We start from the raw sequence: 17,448 nt of genomic DNA on the forward strand, positions 1-17,448 counted from the left end.
GCGCCCCGTCTGGCTAGGACCGGGGGCGTTTCGAGAGGAGTCCGCCTGGGAGTTTTCCCAGCCCAGAAGGTCTTGGGAGCCGGCAGGCAGCAACCGAGAGAGGCGATCAGTCGCGTTTCCATTCTCCTCCCCCCTCGCCTCTGCCCACACCCCCGGGCGCCCCGCCCCTCGGCCGTAGGGTGGGGGCCGGGCCCCTCGGCGCGCACCGGAGCCAGACGCTTCCCGCAGCGGCCCGCGCGGCCGCCCCCGTCGCCTGTGAGCGCTGGCGCCGCCGCGGGAGCCGCGCGAGTAGCGGAGAGAGGCGGCGGCTGCGCCCCGCACCATGGAAGGCAGCCCGGCCCCCGCCAGGGTCGTCACCAACCTCCGCCGCTGCCCGCGCCGCGTCTGCCGGCTCCCATTGCGGCTCTCTCGGCGCCGTCCCCTCCTCACCTCTAAGCCAACATGAAGGACACCCGGGGCGACGGCGGCGGCGCCCCCTTCTGCATCCAGCTCAACTACTCCTACCCCGGCATGTGGGCGCCCGGGCGGTCCGCCGAGGCGGGGGGCAACCTCACGCGCCCTCCGAGGCTGGGCGAGGCTTGCGGGTCGGTGTCCGTGGCTTTTCCCATCACCATGCTGATCACCGGCTTCGTGGGCAACGCGCTGGCCATGCTGCTCGTGTCGCGGAGCTACCGGCGCCGGGAGAGCAAGCGCAAGAAGTCTTTCCTGCTGTGCATCGGCTGGCTGGCGCTCACCGACCTGGTGGGGCAGCTGCTCACCAGCCCCGTGGTCATCGTCGTGTACCTGTCCAAGCAGCGCTGGGAGCAGCTCGACCCGTCGGGGCGGCTCTGCACCTTCTTCGGTCTGACCATGACAGTGTTTGGGCTTTCCTCGCTCTTCATCGCCAGCGCCATGGCCGTCGAGCGGGCGCTGGCCATCCGCGCGCCGCACTGGTACGCGAGCCACATGAAGACGCGCGCCACCCGCCTCGTGCTTCTCGGCGTGTGGCTGGCGGTGCTCGCCTTCGCCCTGCTGCCGGTACTGGGCGTGGGCCAGTACACCATCCAGTGGCCCGGGACGTGGTGCTTCATCAGCACCGGGCGAGGGGGCAATGGGACTGGCGCGCCGCACAACTGGGGCAACCTTTTCTTCGCCTCCGCCTTTTCCTTCCTGGGGCTCTTGGCGCTGGCCGTCACCTTTGCCTGCAACCTGGCTACCATTAAGGCCCTGATGTCCCGCTGCCGGGCCAAGGCCACGGCGTCTCAGTCCAGTGCCCAGTGGGGCAGGATCACGACGGAGACAGCGATTCAGCTCATGGGGATCATGTGCGTGCTGTCGGTCTGCTGGTCGCCACTACTGGTAGGTAGGACGTGGGGAGGTCAGGGTGAGCACGCGAGCGAGCGGGAAATGGAGGCTTCTCGAGGTGGCAGCACCTGCAGGTTTGTGTTTGCAACCGCAAAGTGTTGGGGAGTCCTCTCCTCCCCTGCCGTCTTGGTTGTGGTTTCGGAGTTGAGCTCTTCAACTTACTCGCTGGGTACCTTCAAAGTGCGAGGCTCCGCGTTAGGCTCCGGTTATGCACACATGGAGATCACAGGGCTGCTCACATTCTGACTGGGGAGGGGAGAGGATACCCCGGTATCATTTCAGTGCATGTGCAGAGTTGGAGGTTTGTCCTGGGTGTCTTAGCAGAATGGTGACGACAACTGTAGCCTGATATGGTGGGGTTTTTCTTTATTTCTAACATCTCTCTCAACGTTAAGGGGATTTTCAGTCTGCAGAAGTACCCTAGCTGCAGCAGGCACGGCCCTCTTGCAGCTTCGCAGACGCTGAGCACCCTGCCTGCGACTTCTAGGTTCCCTGTGGACTGGAGACAGGAGAGTGAAAGATGCATCTTGCCGCAGCAGCCAGCCTCGCCCCTGGGAATGGTGGGACCTGGCAGCCCAGTGCCTCCCTCTGACCAGCATTTTCTTGTCCTTGTAGCAATCAATCAGGGGTGGGTCACGGCCAACCCTGGAATAGGACGTAGGGGTTTCTCCACTTCCTAGCCCCTCACACCAGTGCCCTGTAGGGGAGCAAGTGATATTTCCACATGCTCTTTGTCTAACACCTCCTGTCTTACATGGTATTTTTGAGGTTTTTGTCTGTGTTAATTTTAGCTAGAAATTTGTATGGGTAAGTGTTGTTTACTAATTCCTGAAGGATGAATGCTTATTTAGGCCCCTGGGAGCCTAGCTTAACAGATGTTGCAGAAAGAGAGACATGTTCACTGTCACAAAGTTATAACCGGTTGGTTGTATATTGGACCTGGAAATCTATTATACGGTTGTGGAAAACCTCTGAAACACATGGGGCACAGTTTTCAGAACCCACCCATGTGGATTTTTCTTTTTTTAATTGTGGTAAAATATATAACATAAAATTTACTATTTTAACCATTAGTATGTTAACAGTTCAGTGGCATTAAGTACACTGACATTGTTGTGCACCATATATAGTTTGAAACCCTTGTATTTTAAAATAGAAATGTAGTTGCCTTCTCCCTCTCATTCTCCCCAGCATTTGACAAGCAGATATTTGAGGATACCTGTGTTTAACTGGTGTGGTACATTTGGAGTACAAACGTTGGCTCCAAATCAGTGACATGTGGGGACAAGAAGAGTTTTGTTGGTCCCTAACTGCCCCCAAGTAACCATATGGTCATAGTTATGCATTCCAGGGGCTGGAACTCAGGCTGATGTCATCACTCTGGCTTATCAAAACCAGCACCAATTTTAGACATACAGTGTTTGCTTCTCTGGTTGAGGAATGGGGTGTGTAAGTGGTCAAACAGGAGAGAAAAAAAGACTTCTAAATAATAAACACTCTTCTAATGTGTGGTAATTAACATAGCTTTAAAGGCAGAGTATCTGAATTTTTCACAGCTTGTGTCCCAGAACTTTGAGTTTGCTGAATCACATGATTTATATACTAGAAAAAAATGCAGTTAAATCATATGAATAAAATGCTTGCCCACACAGCTAATCATACTTAAAATTTTTTTTGTTTTGTTTTTAAGTCAAAGAGGAACTACGTAGTGTGTTTTTATTTAGAAACTTTAATTCTAAGCCATTAGTATGGTGGCCTCAGAAAGAATATGGATCAATCTTGAAAATTTCATCTTAATATGGCCAAACTCACTGTCTTAAGAAAGACTAAATTTGAAACTAGTCTTACTTAATTTCAATTAATATCTTCATTCAGATAATATTTATTGATTTTTTGCATTTTATCACACACCATTAATTCAGTTATCATAAAAACATTAAACTTAAATTCAACATGTGATCACATCAAAGAGGAGAAATTCATGGTTTCAAAATAGGTACTTTTTAAAGAAATGGTTCCATCTTCTGTTTTGTGCACCATTGAAATTGAATCTCCAAATATCTTCAGAAAGATCTGTACAGTACAAAGTTGGAGTTATTTCAAGGAAAAGAAAGTAGCAAAACTGCTTTCTTAATAGGTTAGGGAATTATAAAAATGAAAACAGTAGAACTTAGTGAATTGAAATTTCAGCCTATTAGTGTTAAAATGAGGTTTAAAGTTTTATTCTAACTATGGGTAAAATATAGGTTTCCTATTAGCTTTTGTTGAGTTGAGTATAGGATAATAATACAATTTTCCAAACCCTTACTTGAAAGGACCCAGAGTATATCTTACCTTGACTATCATGACCATAAAAATATTCAATTGTTAACTGCTGGAAGAGTTAGAACAGAGATACCTTAATAAGAAAACATCCCAACTGCTACAAGTTACCACCACGCATAAATACTTAAACAGAGGCTGAGGTATGGTGTAAACAGAAGCTTTTTCCTTTTTCTTTTTCCCAGAAACTTTGCAAAATACCATATAAGATGTGAAATTAAATGAGACTACGGTGGGAAACAATGTCACCATGATAGACAACTACAGTTCATAGTCACTGTTTTTGCCATTCTGTTGGAATCAGCCAGTTGACTCAACAATAATGTTCGACTTATTGTTTTACTTTTTATGAGCCATGCTCACCACAGTCCAGTGATTTGACGTGATAGCTAAATTGCCAGAAGCAGACATAACCTTAGGGTTTTATTCAAAGGAAGCCGTGATAACATTTTGTAGTTTTATAACCTGGCACTACAAAACAGGTAGAATGTGGCTTATACTGTAGCTATCTAAAAATAGTAAATATAAAGCTAACTATCAACATCATGAAAAGTGAGGTATGAGGAACAAATAGTTTCTCATCATTAGGCTTGGAACTAGATGAAAGCAACCTTAGAAATTTTCGCCTTTAATCTTGAATCAGCAAATTCCCCACTCAGTATCCACAAATATAATCAGAGATGCTTCAATTCAAGAAGATATTTCTCAATGTAGTTGTGATTTTTTAAAATTAAGGAATCACTGATATATTTTGATAAGTGAAATTTGCCCTTGATATGTCCCATGTGGTAGCTGTGTGTGATAGATTATTTTACAGAAATAATGTTGTTTTACCCTATATACAAATATTATTCTATTGTTAATCTTCTCTGCCTATACATTTCTGGCATATTCAAGATGTTGCTTCAGAGGAAGTGATTATGCATGTGAATCCACATTGTAGGAAAAATCTTCTATAATTGGTTTTTATAAGAGTTGAGATTATTCAGATTTCTTTACATTTTTTACTTTACCACAATATATTTTAGATACTGTGAAAGGGATAGTAAGTATATGTATTAAAACTAATCAATGAATTATAATCAGTTAAGAGAAGCAGAATTTCCACATTTGTGAGTGAAACAATTAAAGAACAATGATACAAGAGAGGATGTAATTAATCTTGGCTCTCAGAAGAAAGTGGACTTGAATTTACCAGAGTAGACTTCCAGGAAGAGGAGAGTTGGCATAACTTGACCTCATGGCTGAGGGCTAGCATGCCCAAAACCTGCCAGATGAGAACAGGGAGTGCCTGCTGGAACAATGGGAGTCATGGTTTGAAAATATTCAAACAGTTTCAAGGAAACAGATTTGGGTAGTTAGTCCCTGAATGACAGGATGAGTACTCACTCCTTTGCCAATAGGCAATAGAACCTCTGTTGTGGGTTTTTGAACAGGGATGAGAGTTTATTGGCAGGGTTGTAGTGTGTGGATAGATTTGGGCTGGAAAATGAGGCTGTGAGATCAGTTATAACTTGCATTTGCAGGTCAGTTGGGGCCTTAGGATAGAGAGAGTGGAAAGAGATGAGTCAGAAGGAAAAGTAAGAGAGAACTGATGCTATTAGAAGTGATCAATTTCAGTAGTGATTGATTCAACAAACATTTATTTTTTGAGTGTCTACTATGTCCTCATTTATTGAGTGTCTACTATGTCCCTTGCACTGTGGTGTTTTCATATACATTATCTCACTTAATTGCATCCTGTAGATCTACTATGTACGTTATTCAGATAAAGAACTTGAGTGTAAAGAATATTAGAACTGGATTTCTGATACAGGATATCTTGAGTTTTCCTTTTGTTGTTTTTTGTTTAGCTTAGATAGAAGCCAGGAATTCTAGTCCTAACAGCAGCACTGGGCAAGTTATATATCCTCTCATCTGTAAAGCACAGAGATAAGACTAATAAATATTTAAGGTCTTTTTCCATTTATGGTATTCTCAAGTTTTCTTATTTGGAAGAATCATGGTTCAATGAACCAAAATGAGTGATTTGGAAGGGAGACTGTTTGGCAAATGTTATGTAAGGATGGTTCCCCTTGAGTGACTGGGGCTTTTGGACATGGAACAAATGGAGTGACGGTGGATTATCTAAATGATATATCCAGAAGCCAATATAACTTGAAGATTAATGAGATAAATCAGGGCTAAAAAATGTAGATTTTTTTTTTTTTTGGTTTATCAGAGAGAGCCAAGAATTAAACACTTCTTAAGCCATCATCTTTGAAGAAATTCAGATGGTCTGGAGTTGTAGCATAATTGTGACTCATTGGCCTTTCTCCTTTGAAAAAGTTGTGAAGGTCAACAACTCAATTATAAAAGTTTCCATAGGTTCAGTTTTCTGGGAATAACACTCAGGAATATGCACTACAGGCATTTGTGACAGACTGACTCATCTGGGGGTGCTGCATGGTGGTAGGTGAGGGATACTGGGTGCTACGTTTCAGTTTTCAGTTCTAGCCTTGCATTGCAGGGCAGCAGTGCTGGAAAGTCCTCCCTAAAACTCCTTACATTTGTGTAACATTTTAATAACCCACCAGTGTTCCACATTTGTCTCATTCATGCCTCACAGCTCTAAGATCTACAAATGTAACATGTCAAATTCTGACGCCCCCACTTTCCTCAATTCCTTATCATAGAGATAAGAAGCAAGTTTGTATTTCAACCCCTGCCAGCTGTGCTTCTTGAGGATTATTAGACAATCTCTCAAGTCCACCTTTTCCCTAGAAAATGCCAGCTTTCATAGAAGAAAAATGGTAACCCAAAAGGATCCTAATTTTTCATGGGGTTCCCCTTATATCTTGTCCCCTAGGTGTATGGTAACATTTTACAATAAACATAGTTTAGACAATCCCTGACTTAACAATCTTTCAACTATATGATTGTGTGGAAGTGATAGACATTCAGTAGAAACCGCACCGAATTTTGAATTTTTGCCCTTTCCTGGGCTGGCAATATGCAATACGATACTCTGTGCAATGCTGGGCAGTGGCAGCCACCTGCAGCTCCCAGTCAGCCACGCGATCTCGAGGGTCAACAACCTGTACGCTACAGTGAACGGTGTCACCACCAGGTGATTTTGCCAAACTATAGGCTAATGTAAGTGTTCCGAGCACTTTTAAGCTAGGCTAGCCTACACTCTGATGTTCAGTAGGTTAGGGGGATTCAATATTTTCAACATGGAGTTTGTTGGGATGTAATCCTGTCATAAGTCGAGGAGTCTCTGTATGTCATTCTTAGACAGAAAAGATGGTTGAACAGTGTGTGATTTCTTTATTGAGAGGGATATATACACATGTGCCAGAAATAACACTACAGAGTGGAAATTCTCTGTGACTTCACTCAGATTGCCATTTTTACTCAGAACACTTCTCTACCGTTTTCAACTTTCCACTTCACTCACAGCCATTCAACAATATCTGCCGAGCAGTCACCCCTCTTGGATTGGCTAAGATCTCAAGTGAGAAGTCACTTCTTAGAGAAGTCTTTCTTGACTCCTCTGGGCTTGGGGGCCCTGGCCCTTTGGTCCCATGGTACACTGCATTTCCCTGTTACAGTCTAAGTCACACTTCATTGGACATACTGGTTAATTGTTCTATTAGCTCTCCTGAATCCAGTAGGACAGTGTCTGCCTTGCACATTCTTTTCCTGGGAACAGTCATGATTGGCTGCCAAGGTCTGCCCAATGTATGCTATTGGCTAAATACCTAAGCACCAAAATCAGAAGACAGGGAGGGTCTGGTTCCACTTACACAAGCAATTATTGTGTGACCTTAGACAATGCACTTGATATCTTTGTGAACTATTTTCTTTGTGTGTGTGTGTGTAAGATAGAAACAAAAACACCCTGCCCATTTCACAGGATTGTAACAAAACCCAATAAGATTAATACATGTGAAAATAATTGGAAGGTGTACAGTGCTATGAAAATGCTTTATTACTGAGTCCTTTTAGCAAGCTGGGAATATTTCTTCCATAGTAGGGCTACCACTATGATGTTTTACTGGACAATAATGTTGACTTCTTGTGTCCAGATAGATCTTTCCCCCAGGAAACTGGAGAAAAGAGGCAAGTAGTGCTTCACAGCTTGATTAGTTATAGTTCATTGGGGGAAAAATGTGGTGGAGAATGTAACTTCTAAAACAAAAAAAAGAAGAAGAAGAAAGAAAAATGGTAAACCACCTGTGTATAAATTTTTACAAGGTATTGTAATTCATCCCTCCTCCCCGCCCTCTGCTGCCATCTCTCCTCTGCATTCTCTCAGCCATGGAATCCATTCCCCTTTGCAGCTGCCAGTTAGCTCTCTAAATCCAAAACACACTGGATCCCATCTCCCCTTTCCCTTAAACCTGGAGGAGCAGCCACTACTTGGTGTCCTGAAGACCTCTGTCACAGATCTGGAATGCTCTTCCACTCCATGGCTCTCAGTAGGGGAGGACTCCCCGTCTGCAGTGAGCTGTGCCCCTCCCCACCTAACAGTCCTTCCTCTATGTGGGAGTTGAACATGGACCTAGCCTGCCCCCACATACTCTCGTGGGAGCTCTTTCCAGTCACAGTTCTCTTCCTGCTGTTCTCTATGTGCACAAGCCTGTCCTCAACTAAAATGTTGCATTGAATTAATTGTGCATCTAGTTGTTGTCCTAAGCCAAGTCATTTTGCAACAGTCCAGAATAGAATTTACACAAACTTTAAGTTAACCAGGGTGTGAGAATCATAGTTGTAAACTGCCTCACACAGTTTGACAAGGTCCTGACAACACATTCATCTTATTTGCAGCCCACAAATAGCACAAACTGTTAGCTTCCCATCCAGTGGCTCTCCTAGATGTTCTCTGGGACAATGTTCACAAAGAGGACGTTTCAGGGACTGATCTGGGTGCTTATTCAAAATCTATATATTATTTTAGCAGCACTGATTCTATGATAGGCATTTGGAGGGTCATAAACCTAAAAATAAATGAAAGAAGAGGCTTGATTATTCACATCTTAATTCTGTTAGGAAAAAAGAAAATTGCTAATTTAGGTAAAAGTCATGTAAATAAAACCTATACCAAATAGCATTACTATTTAAAAAATCTTGGCAATACAAAAACAAAAGGTCACATTGGAGCTGGAAGCCTATTCATTTCAAGCAATAATTGATCAAAAACATCAAGTGTAATTAAAAAATATACTTTTTACTAATTCTTTGATATGTCCTGAAAGTAGATTTGATTTGTCTTTTTGTCTCTCTTTCTAAATACATAATAAATGTCATTTTCTATGGTTGAGAACATGCTGCTGTTGTGACTCATAAAAATTTGGAAAAAGGAGTATGTTGTTAATGTTGAAAATGATGACAGAGAGATTGTAAAAGATAAGATTCTGGGGACTTCACAAGACAGTAAAGTGGAGCTGTAATTGCTGTCTTGATGTATGAATTTCCCTGGTAACTTCTTCCTGCCAACCACTGTGTTTGGGTCAGAGCTTCTGGCAGATCACACACGTTGCATTTACCCAAACAGAAGAGCAGCTCAACCGCCAGCTCCTCAGCCCGGGAGTGCCGGTCAGTGGTTAGGTGACCCTGCCCCGTGAGCACGTCTCTCTGTTTCAGGAGAAGCACAAAAGAAAGTTATTGAATAAGCAGGTGAGGGCCACAGAGAGAATAAGTTACTGGGTGGCAAGAGACCTGAGTGTGGTCTTGGCTTTGCCTCGTGATGGAAGTCACTTTATCTTGCTGGTTTTCCTTTTTCTCGTCAGTAAGATAAAATGGTTACCAACCCTAACCTTTCTTTCAGTTCTGACTTCCTGTGGCTCTAAATAGATAAAACGATCCCTAGCAGATAACTAGTCCTTCTGATACAAAGACATAACCAGCCTGGTGGGTCTACTGTGGTGGCTCTGACTGCCACACAGTGCCACTGCTGCAGGTTGGCCTCGTGTGGGCAGAAGGGCAGTGCTGGCCCACTGCTGCCATGCTGCCCCTGATGGAACACGCCCCTGCCCAAGCTGTAGTGGGTCTGTGCTTGGACTCCATCATCACCGAGCGCATTAATTCACACCCATGACTCCTGCCTTAATGCCTGTCTGTAATTACCCATAGCAGCACCACCATGCTAGAGTAAGTGTGTGGACTCAGGTTGCTGCCAGCCTTGGGCCACACGCTGTTACAGAGCTGGCCTTTCTTCTTGGGTTCTTAGGCTCTGGATTGTACTCAGATCACCCCCTGACAAATTTGCCTTTCCCTTTCAATAAAAAATATTTAAGCCTTTCATGGCTTTTCCCTCTAATGAATGTGGCCAAAGCCACCCTGCTTCAAGTTTCTTGGCTTTAAATCTTGGGATAAGAGGCTAGGTTTCTTGGTTTCTTTTTTCCCAGAAGGCCTTGGGCCCCCTAAGCACCATCTACCTCTCAAGTGACCAGCAGTCTATACCCAGGAGTACTGTGTAGGTTTTCCTTTGTTATACCACTGTGTAAACTTAATCATTCTATATGTACCAAAATAAGTAATTATTTTGCAATATCTGCTCCCATGTGATTTGCTCTGCCCACTTGGCCAGAGAAGTGGAAGTGGCTGCTGATGTCTCCTTTTATACATCAAAACAGTGGGCACACCATTAAGGCCAGAGAAGGGTGCTTTGGGAGAGTGTCAGAGAGGATCCCCTCTCAATGCATCATCAGGGGTTAGGGGAGTTAGGGAGCGCATGTCTGAAAAAGTGTCGTTTATGATGAATCTTTAGAGATGAGACTTTGAAAAAGAAAGAGCAATAGGTGAAGGCATCAATGTCCGAACAAGCTGGGAGCATTGGAGGAACTGGAAGAAGAACACAGAGATGGATTAGAGTCAGTAAAAGGGAGACCACCTTCAAGGCCAGCCTGGGGAAGTAGGCAGGGCCAGATAATGCAGACTCTTGTCATTTGTTTGAGAGTTTAGATTTTTACCGTAAGTACAATGGAAAGCAACTAGCAGCTCTGGGTGAGAGAGTGATTTAATCTGCTTTGTGTTTTAAGAAGATGACTCAAGGTTGCCTTATGGATCAGATGGGTGGGGCATCAGAGCCCTTCAGTGTCGAGGACAGATGGAGATGTAGAGACATTAACAGAAAGAGAAATGTTTTTGTCTTTAATGTTGCTTTAAAAGAGGGGAGGGAAGTAGCTTGGCATAGAATTAGTGGGGGAGGGGAGATAGCAGTGGGTCTGAGCAGGGGCACCCAGGAAAGCATTGAACCAGGTGTGCTGGGAAGGGTAAGCAAATCTGTTTCTGTTGAGAAGGTCGAGAAATATTATGAGGCAAATCGGGATTGAAGGATGAGGGAGGGAGAAGCACACTGGTGGATCACCTTCATATTAAGAATAAGAAATTATATTTCATCTTGGGCAAGTGGTATTGCTTTTCAGTACTTCTCCATATTTGTAAAATAAGGGAGTACACATCACAAAGTCTCTGAATTCACAGAGGTCGTTTAGTAAAACAACTCATCTAATGTATGATACCTTTCTAGAATATTCTTGGCAAAATAGCTCAAGCTTTGTTTGAACACCTTTTACTTATAGGAAATTTGTTGCTTCTCAAGGGTCATGAAGAATTTTCTTAGAGCCAAGCTTTGTGCCAGGCTCTTTCTCACACATACATTTTTAAATTTCTTACAACGACCCTACAAGGTGGGCGTTATTATCTTCAATTTACAGATAATGAAAGAATGAAAGCTGAAAGAAGTTGAGTGATTAGTCAAAGGTAGCAGAGCTATTAAGTGAACAAGCCGGGATTCAAAGGCCAGGCTCATGCTGGGGGTGGTAAATGGAAGCTTGTATGTGGTCCCAGCTACTCAGGAGGCTGAGGTGGGAGGATCCCTTGAGCCCAGGAGTTTGTTCCAGGCTGCAGCAAAGATATGGTCGCACCACTGCACTCCAGCTTGGGCAACACTCTCTAAAAAATGAAATTAAAACAAACAAACCAAAAAAGAAGACAAAGGCCAGGGAGTGGGGAAGCTGCAGCCTCAGGGCCACATGTGGCCTTCTGGATCCTTGAGTGCAGCCTTTTGACTGAATCCAAATTTTACGGAACAAATCCCTTTGTTCTGTGAAGTTTGGATTTGGTTGAGAGGCCAAATTGTCTATATTGAACAATACTAAATTTATTTTTATTTTATTATTATTTTTTGATCATGAAGAGGCCACATTTATTTTATTGACAACTCAATCTCTGCGTACATACTGTATTGCACAACTTATAAGTAGATCGACAATTATATTAACAATGCAAAATCATGAGCATTTACATAAAACTATTGCTGTGGGTTTTGGTGCATTTTGTGCCAGGTACTTTAGTAAATATGACAAACAAAGGAAATCAGCTACTTTAATTGATGGGAATCAGCTTTCTAAAACGCATATATGTCATCTCATAAAATTCTTAATATGTCAAACCCAGAAAAATAAATAACTAGATGACAAAAGGAATACTTTAAAAGAAAATGTGGTGATAAAAATTTTAGATTAAAATATTAGGTTTAAAAATTTTAGCAACTGGATTTAAGAACTAGAAAGTGCGCACATATTGGGAATTTTTGAGAAGAGACCTCCATATTCTGTTTCACAGTCACTACTCCATTCCAAAACAATAATTTGGGGTTACGACAATGTCTTCCCTGGTATAAAACATTATTTCATAATTTGAAAGAAACAAGATGGTAATTCATATATATGGGTTTTAAAATAAGATTCTTCCCAGTCCAAATAAAATATACGATCTCCATCAAATTACAAAGAAATTCTATCAAAATGTTGAGCAGATAAGGAATCCAGGTGTGGGCACATCAGAACAATTCTAAATTTACTTAAAGACATCTTTTATTTTTAAAGTTGTGTGGTAACAATCTGCATCAGATACTGAGGAATTCTTCTACATTTGTGACCGGGAAAATAACATGAGAGTACCTTGACAATGGCAGAGGCAGGAGCCATGATTTATTAATTTATTTAATAGACATTTATTGAATATCGTTTGCGTGTGAGGTATTGCTACGGCCTGAAGTAGCTCTTGTTTTCAGGGAATGTGTTGTCTACCAAACGATTCCCTGGAGAGACTTGAGTTTGATTTTAAAAAGCTGTGTTATTTTCCATTGTCAATTTTCTATAAAGGAACAAAGATGAGGAGTGTTTAGAATTCATTTGTCCATTTATGCATTCAGCGTTTGTTTATTGAGTACATACTATGTGTCAGGCACAGTTTTAGGTGCTGGAAATATTGCAGGCAATTAGACTAGTTTCATGCTCTCAGGGAACTTGCATTCCAGTGGAAGGAGAGAGGGAATAAACAAACTAGAAGTCGGATTGTGATAAATGCCGTTAAGAACATAAAGCAGTGTGATGTGATAGAGGGAGCTCGGGGAACTTTTGCAGAATGGATTGTCAGGGAAAAATGTCTCCGGGGGGTAGCATTCCAGCTGAGACCTGAATGAAAGGAAAGAAACAGGAATGAACCATCTCTGGAAGGGCATTCTAGGAGAGGGAACAGCAAAGGGCCCCCATCTGGTATTTTCAAAGGGTAGGAAGAGGCTAGTGCTGCTAAAGTGAAATGAAAGGGTGGAAGGGTGGGGCTGTAAACTGAGGTCAGAGAGGGGGTGGGGGACCAGAGGGTGTAAGGCTATGCTAAGGAGTTTGACTATTATGTTGTGAGAACCGTGGGAAGATCTGAAGCAGGGGATGGCATTATTGGGTTTATGTTTTTAAAAGACCCTCTGGCACCTGTGTGGAGACTGGATTGCAGAAAGGCAAGAGTGGGAGCAGGGACACCAGTTAGACGGCTGTTGAAGTCATCCAGGTGAGAGATGATGACAGCTGGGATTGGAGGCGGGAGGTGGAAATAGTCACAAAGTGTTTTGGTGACAAGAGTTTACCAGACATTCTGAAATGTCTCTAATCCCTGTCCTGTGACTCTGACAAGAAACAGGACCCTCTCTTCCTCTCTGGACCTTTGGCTGTGCGGTGGCCAGCTGTCCACAAATGGCTTTCCACTTGGCTCCCCAAGAAGCAAGTGACTAGCACAAGCTTATGCAGCTAGAAATGGGTGGAGTCAGGATGTAAGTTCTGTCTAATAGGTGCTATTTCTTTTTCCTGAGACATGAATTGGAACAGTCACACAGACACACAGAAGTTAGCAAAGTTTGCTTATAAAATAATAGAATGTCATAAGAATCATGATCCCCCAAAGAAGATCCAGACCAAGCAGATTTCCAGGCAAGGTCCTAGAAGAAATTTTTTGTTGTGCTTGTTCTTACTAAACGGACTCCTTTTATTGTTTGCCTCCTCTTCTCCTAAACAGGGACCCATTCTTGAATTAATATTCCCTACATTTAAAATCAGGATTCTTTGGCTGCAAATGACTAAAACCTAATCTTAAGGGGGGAAAAAAAGGTGGAGGGAGTTACCTGATTTGCATAAATTTCAGGGGTGTCAAGAGTGGAGGTGGCCTTAGAGAAGACTGAAGCCAGAACTGTCTGTCTCTGTGTCTCTAACTGTGGCCCTTCGCCATGTGTCAGAATCCCCTAATCAGACTCTGCTTCTAATGAACCAATGTAAGCTGTAGCTTTGCAGCAACTTGGCTAGGCCCTGTGTTCTCTTCTCAAAGCTTCAAGTTGATAGGTTTATATTTGCAGTCTGCACGTGAGGTTTTAATTTTGCTTTTATAGCCATACAATATTTCACTGAATGCGTCATCTTGAAGCACCATTTGGGCATCATAGATGTTTCTTTTATCTTTTCCATTATTGTTTGTCTTGTGAATACAAGAAATAGCTATAGATGACAAAAAGTCTTAGTACCCTGCTTCATTTTAAAAGACTAGTTTGAGTGTTGCTAAGTTTACTGTTAAAAGATTCAGGCTCAGAGAATTGTTAAAGAGTATAATGAGAGGTGTCTGTATAAGGCTGTAAAATCTCACAAATACTCCATAAGCACCCTAGTGAGGTGACCAGAGAAGAAAAAAAAAAAGTTCTTTCTTGATTTTTCCATAAAGAGTGAGTTGTAGTCTGAGTTTGATGTTAATCTGGCAACTGTATTTCTTTTTATAAATCAATAGCTGTGCTAATGGCCAGCATGCTGGGTGGCAGACTTTTGAATTTATTTAATGGTAGTAATTTCCTTCAAGAATAGACTAAGGATTTGTCTGGCTCCAAAAGTAAATTTCTTAATATTGGCTTTTGTTCTATAAAAGACCTTAGGGAACATTTTGAAATTCTTCTCTCTAGCATCTATTTCTAATTAAATTATGTTATAGATCAATATCAGGAAGCCTGGAAATATCTTCTGACTTCAGAGCTCTAGCCTTCTCACTAGACTTGGTTCTGGGTTGCAAACAACAAACTCTGACTTCAAGCACAAAGGGTATACTGGGGGATACTGTGGGGCTCACAGAGACCAAAGAATGCTGGCAGGCTGGGTTTGGAAGACAGACTGGACCCAGGAGTTTCTGCATGCTGAAAGTCAGGCCACACAGCCAAATCCTGCTGCAAAAGTACAGCCCCGAACTCCTGGGCTCAAGCTATCCTACTGCCTCAGCCTCCCAAGTAGCTGGGACTAAAGGGGTGGCCACCACATCAGGCTAATTTTTTCTATTTTTAGTGGAGACAGGGTCTTGCTCTTGCTCTTGCTCAGGCTGATCTTGAACTCCTGGTCTCAAGCAATCCTCCCATCTCGGCCTCCAAGAGTGCTAGGATGTGTTATGCTCTTAAAATTCAAAATTTTGGTGCAAGCTTAACTGCTCTAGCTTGGCTTATTTATTTACCCCTGGCTGTCTCAAAGGGTTAACTGAAGGATTTGGTTTTGGAAGTGGGGGGTCATAGTGGGAAGTATGTGCTGGAATTTCTCTCCTACCAAGAATATAGAGAAAAAGGAGTTCTCTAAAACTAGAATATTAATAATAAAAGGTGAGGCTTCATTTTTACCCTCTAATGCATTCTTAGAAACATTATAACAGTGATGTATCTCTGTAGCTGTGTGGGCATGTTTGTGTGTGTATGTGTGTGTGTGTGTGTGTGTGTTCCTGCCGTGTATCTACTGGGGAGATGGCATGGTGGTGAAACTGATGGAGAAAAAACTGAAGAGAGCCACAAAGAATCAAAAGACTTTGATTTACTGAATGCCTGCTATGTGCAGGTCCCTACTCCAGAATTACCTTTTACATATATTAACTTAGTCCTCTAATTTATAAGATTGGAATTTTTTATACCCATTTTTCAGTTGCCCATACTAAGACAAAGGATTATCCAAATTTCCTCAATCATACTCCTGGTAATTGGTAGATCCTAGGCTTTTTTACACTATAATGCTTGTTTCATATTGGTTCTCTCTTTGTTATTACCTTACAAAAACATTTTCAGATTACTTAATCGAAAACATTGTACAGCCTTGGTGTCTCAGCAGCCAGCCCATAATCTTAAAAAAAAATAAAAGAAAGAAAGAAAAATATTGTAAGGAGAAGAACAGATTGAGAATAGTAAAAAAAAAAAATCACAGAAATGGTCTGGGTCAGATCATCATAGTGATTAAAGATTTCCTATAGAATATCTATTGATTCATTAACTGACTGGCCTTCTTAAGAGCTTGGATTTCTAAGGAACATATTCTGAAGATCCCTGTAGATGGTGACAAAAATTGTCTCTTGTCCAACAGGAATTTTTTAAGGGATTCCATTCACCATGATACCTGCAATTTAGGAGGTGTTTTCTGTAAAGGTGTGGCATCAATTTTCTTTAAGTTCTCTGTGTCTTTCAGGCTTAGAATACTCACACACAGTGGTGAAGTTTTACTGGGCAAAACATTTTTCAGCTAGTACATCTTACAAATATTATTCTTTTCACTAAACTATTTATAAAACAAATAAAACTGTTTATTGAGTTCTCTTTGCTCAGTGGGAAAGTGTTTGACTACAGTCAAAATTAGAAAATTTGTTTTGACAGTTCTAAAACTTCCAGCATGATACAGTGCAATTAGGATTCTAGCAAACCTGCTTTCATCTTTTTTTCTTATAATTGCAAGGAAGAGAAAGAGCCTTAGAGGACCTCAGTGTGGCCACAGTGACTCTCTAACATGGAATTCAGGCAGGTTACTATCTGGCACCCTCTCCCCCAGGTCAAAAGGCTTCAGATTCCGTAGATGGATTTGGCCACCCTTGCCGCTTTGCCATCACTTTCCGTCTTTCTGCCGTCATTCTTACCTTCAGTCATAAAACCAACTTGCAGTTCCTGTAATGATTCATAGTTTCACACTTGGAAGTATGAATTCTCTGTCTTTTAAATCTTTCTAAAGACCTGCTGGATATTTAAAGTTTTATTTATTTATTTATTTTTGAGACAGGGTCTTGCTCTGTCACCCAGTCTACAGTGCAGTGGCGTCGTCATAGCTCACTGCAGCCTCACACTTCTGGGTTCAAGCAATCCTCTCACTTCAGCCTCCGGAGTAGCTGGGACTACAGGTGTGTGCCACCGTGCCTGGATTAATTTTTTATAGAGATAGGGGTCTCACTAGATTGCCCAGGCTGGTCTTGAACTCCTGGTCTCAAGCAATCCTCCCACCTGGGCCTCCCAAAGTGCTGGGATTACCGGCATGAGCCACTGTTCTGGGCGGCATCTGCTGTTTTGAAAGGCAGTGCTTCTCTGAAACTGGAGACTGATTCAAATGCCCTCTTGTTTACTCCATAGTGCCCATGCATACCTTTATCAATTATGCACAGTTGTATTTATAATTATGACAATGAGGATGATTGGCC

The 17,448-nt window shown here is 42.5% G+C and overlaps 1 protein-coding gene across 2 annotated transcripts in view; it reads left to right on the forward strand.

The window, feature by feature from the left end:
• Positions 1-211: 211 nt before the first annotated feature.
• PTGER3 (prostaglandin E receptor 3) overlaps positions 212-17,448 on the forward strand; it is a 190,587-nt gene continuing 173,350 nt past the window's right edge. For both annotated transcript variants that reach the window (XM_045547749.1, XM_045547750.1), the window contains exon 1: positions 212-1,338. In XM_045547749.1, the coding sequence (XP_045403705.1) occupies positions 442-1,338 (897 nt within the window). In that variant the 5' untranslated portion in view covers positions 212-441. The remainder of the gene's footprint in view (positions 1,339-17,448) is intronic.

Source organism: Lemur catta, chromosome 3 (assembly GCF_020740605.2).
Source record: "Lemur catta isolate mLemCat1 chromosome 3, mLemCat1.pri, whole genome shotgun sequence".
Classification (NCBI taxonomy): domain Eukaryota; kingdom Metazoa; phylum Chordata; class Mammalia; order Primates; family Lemuridae; genus Lemur; species Lemur catta.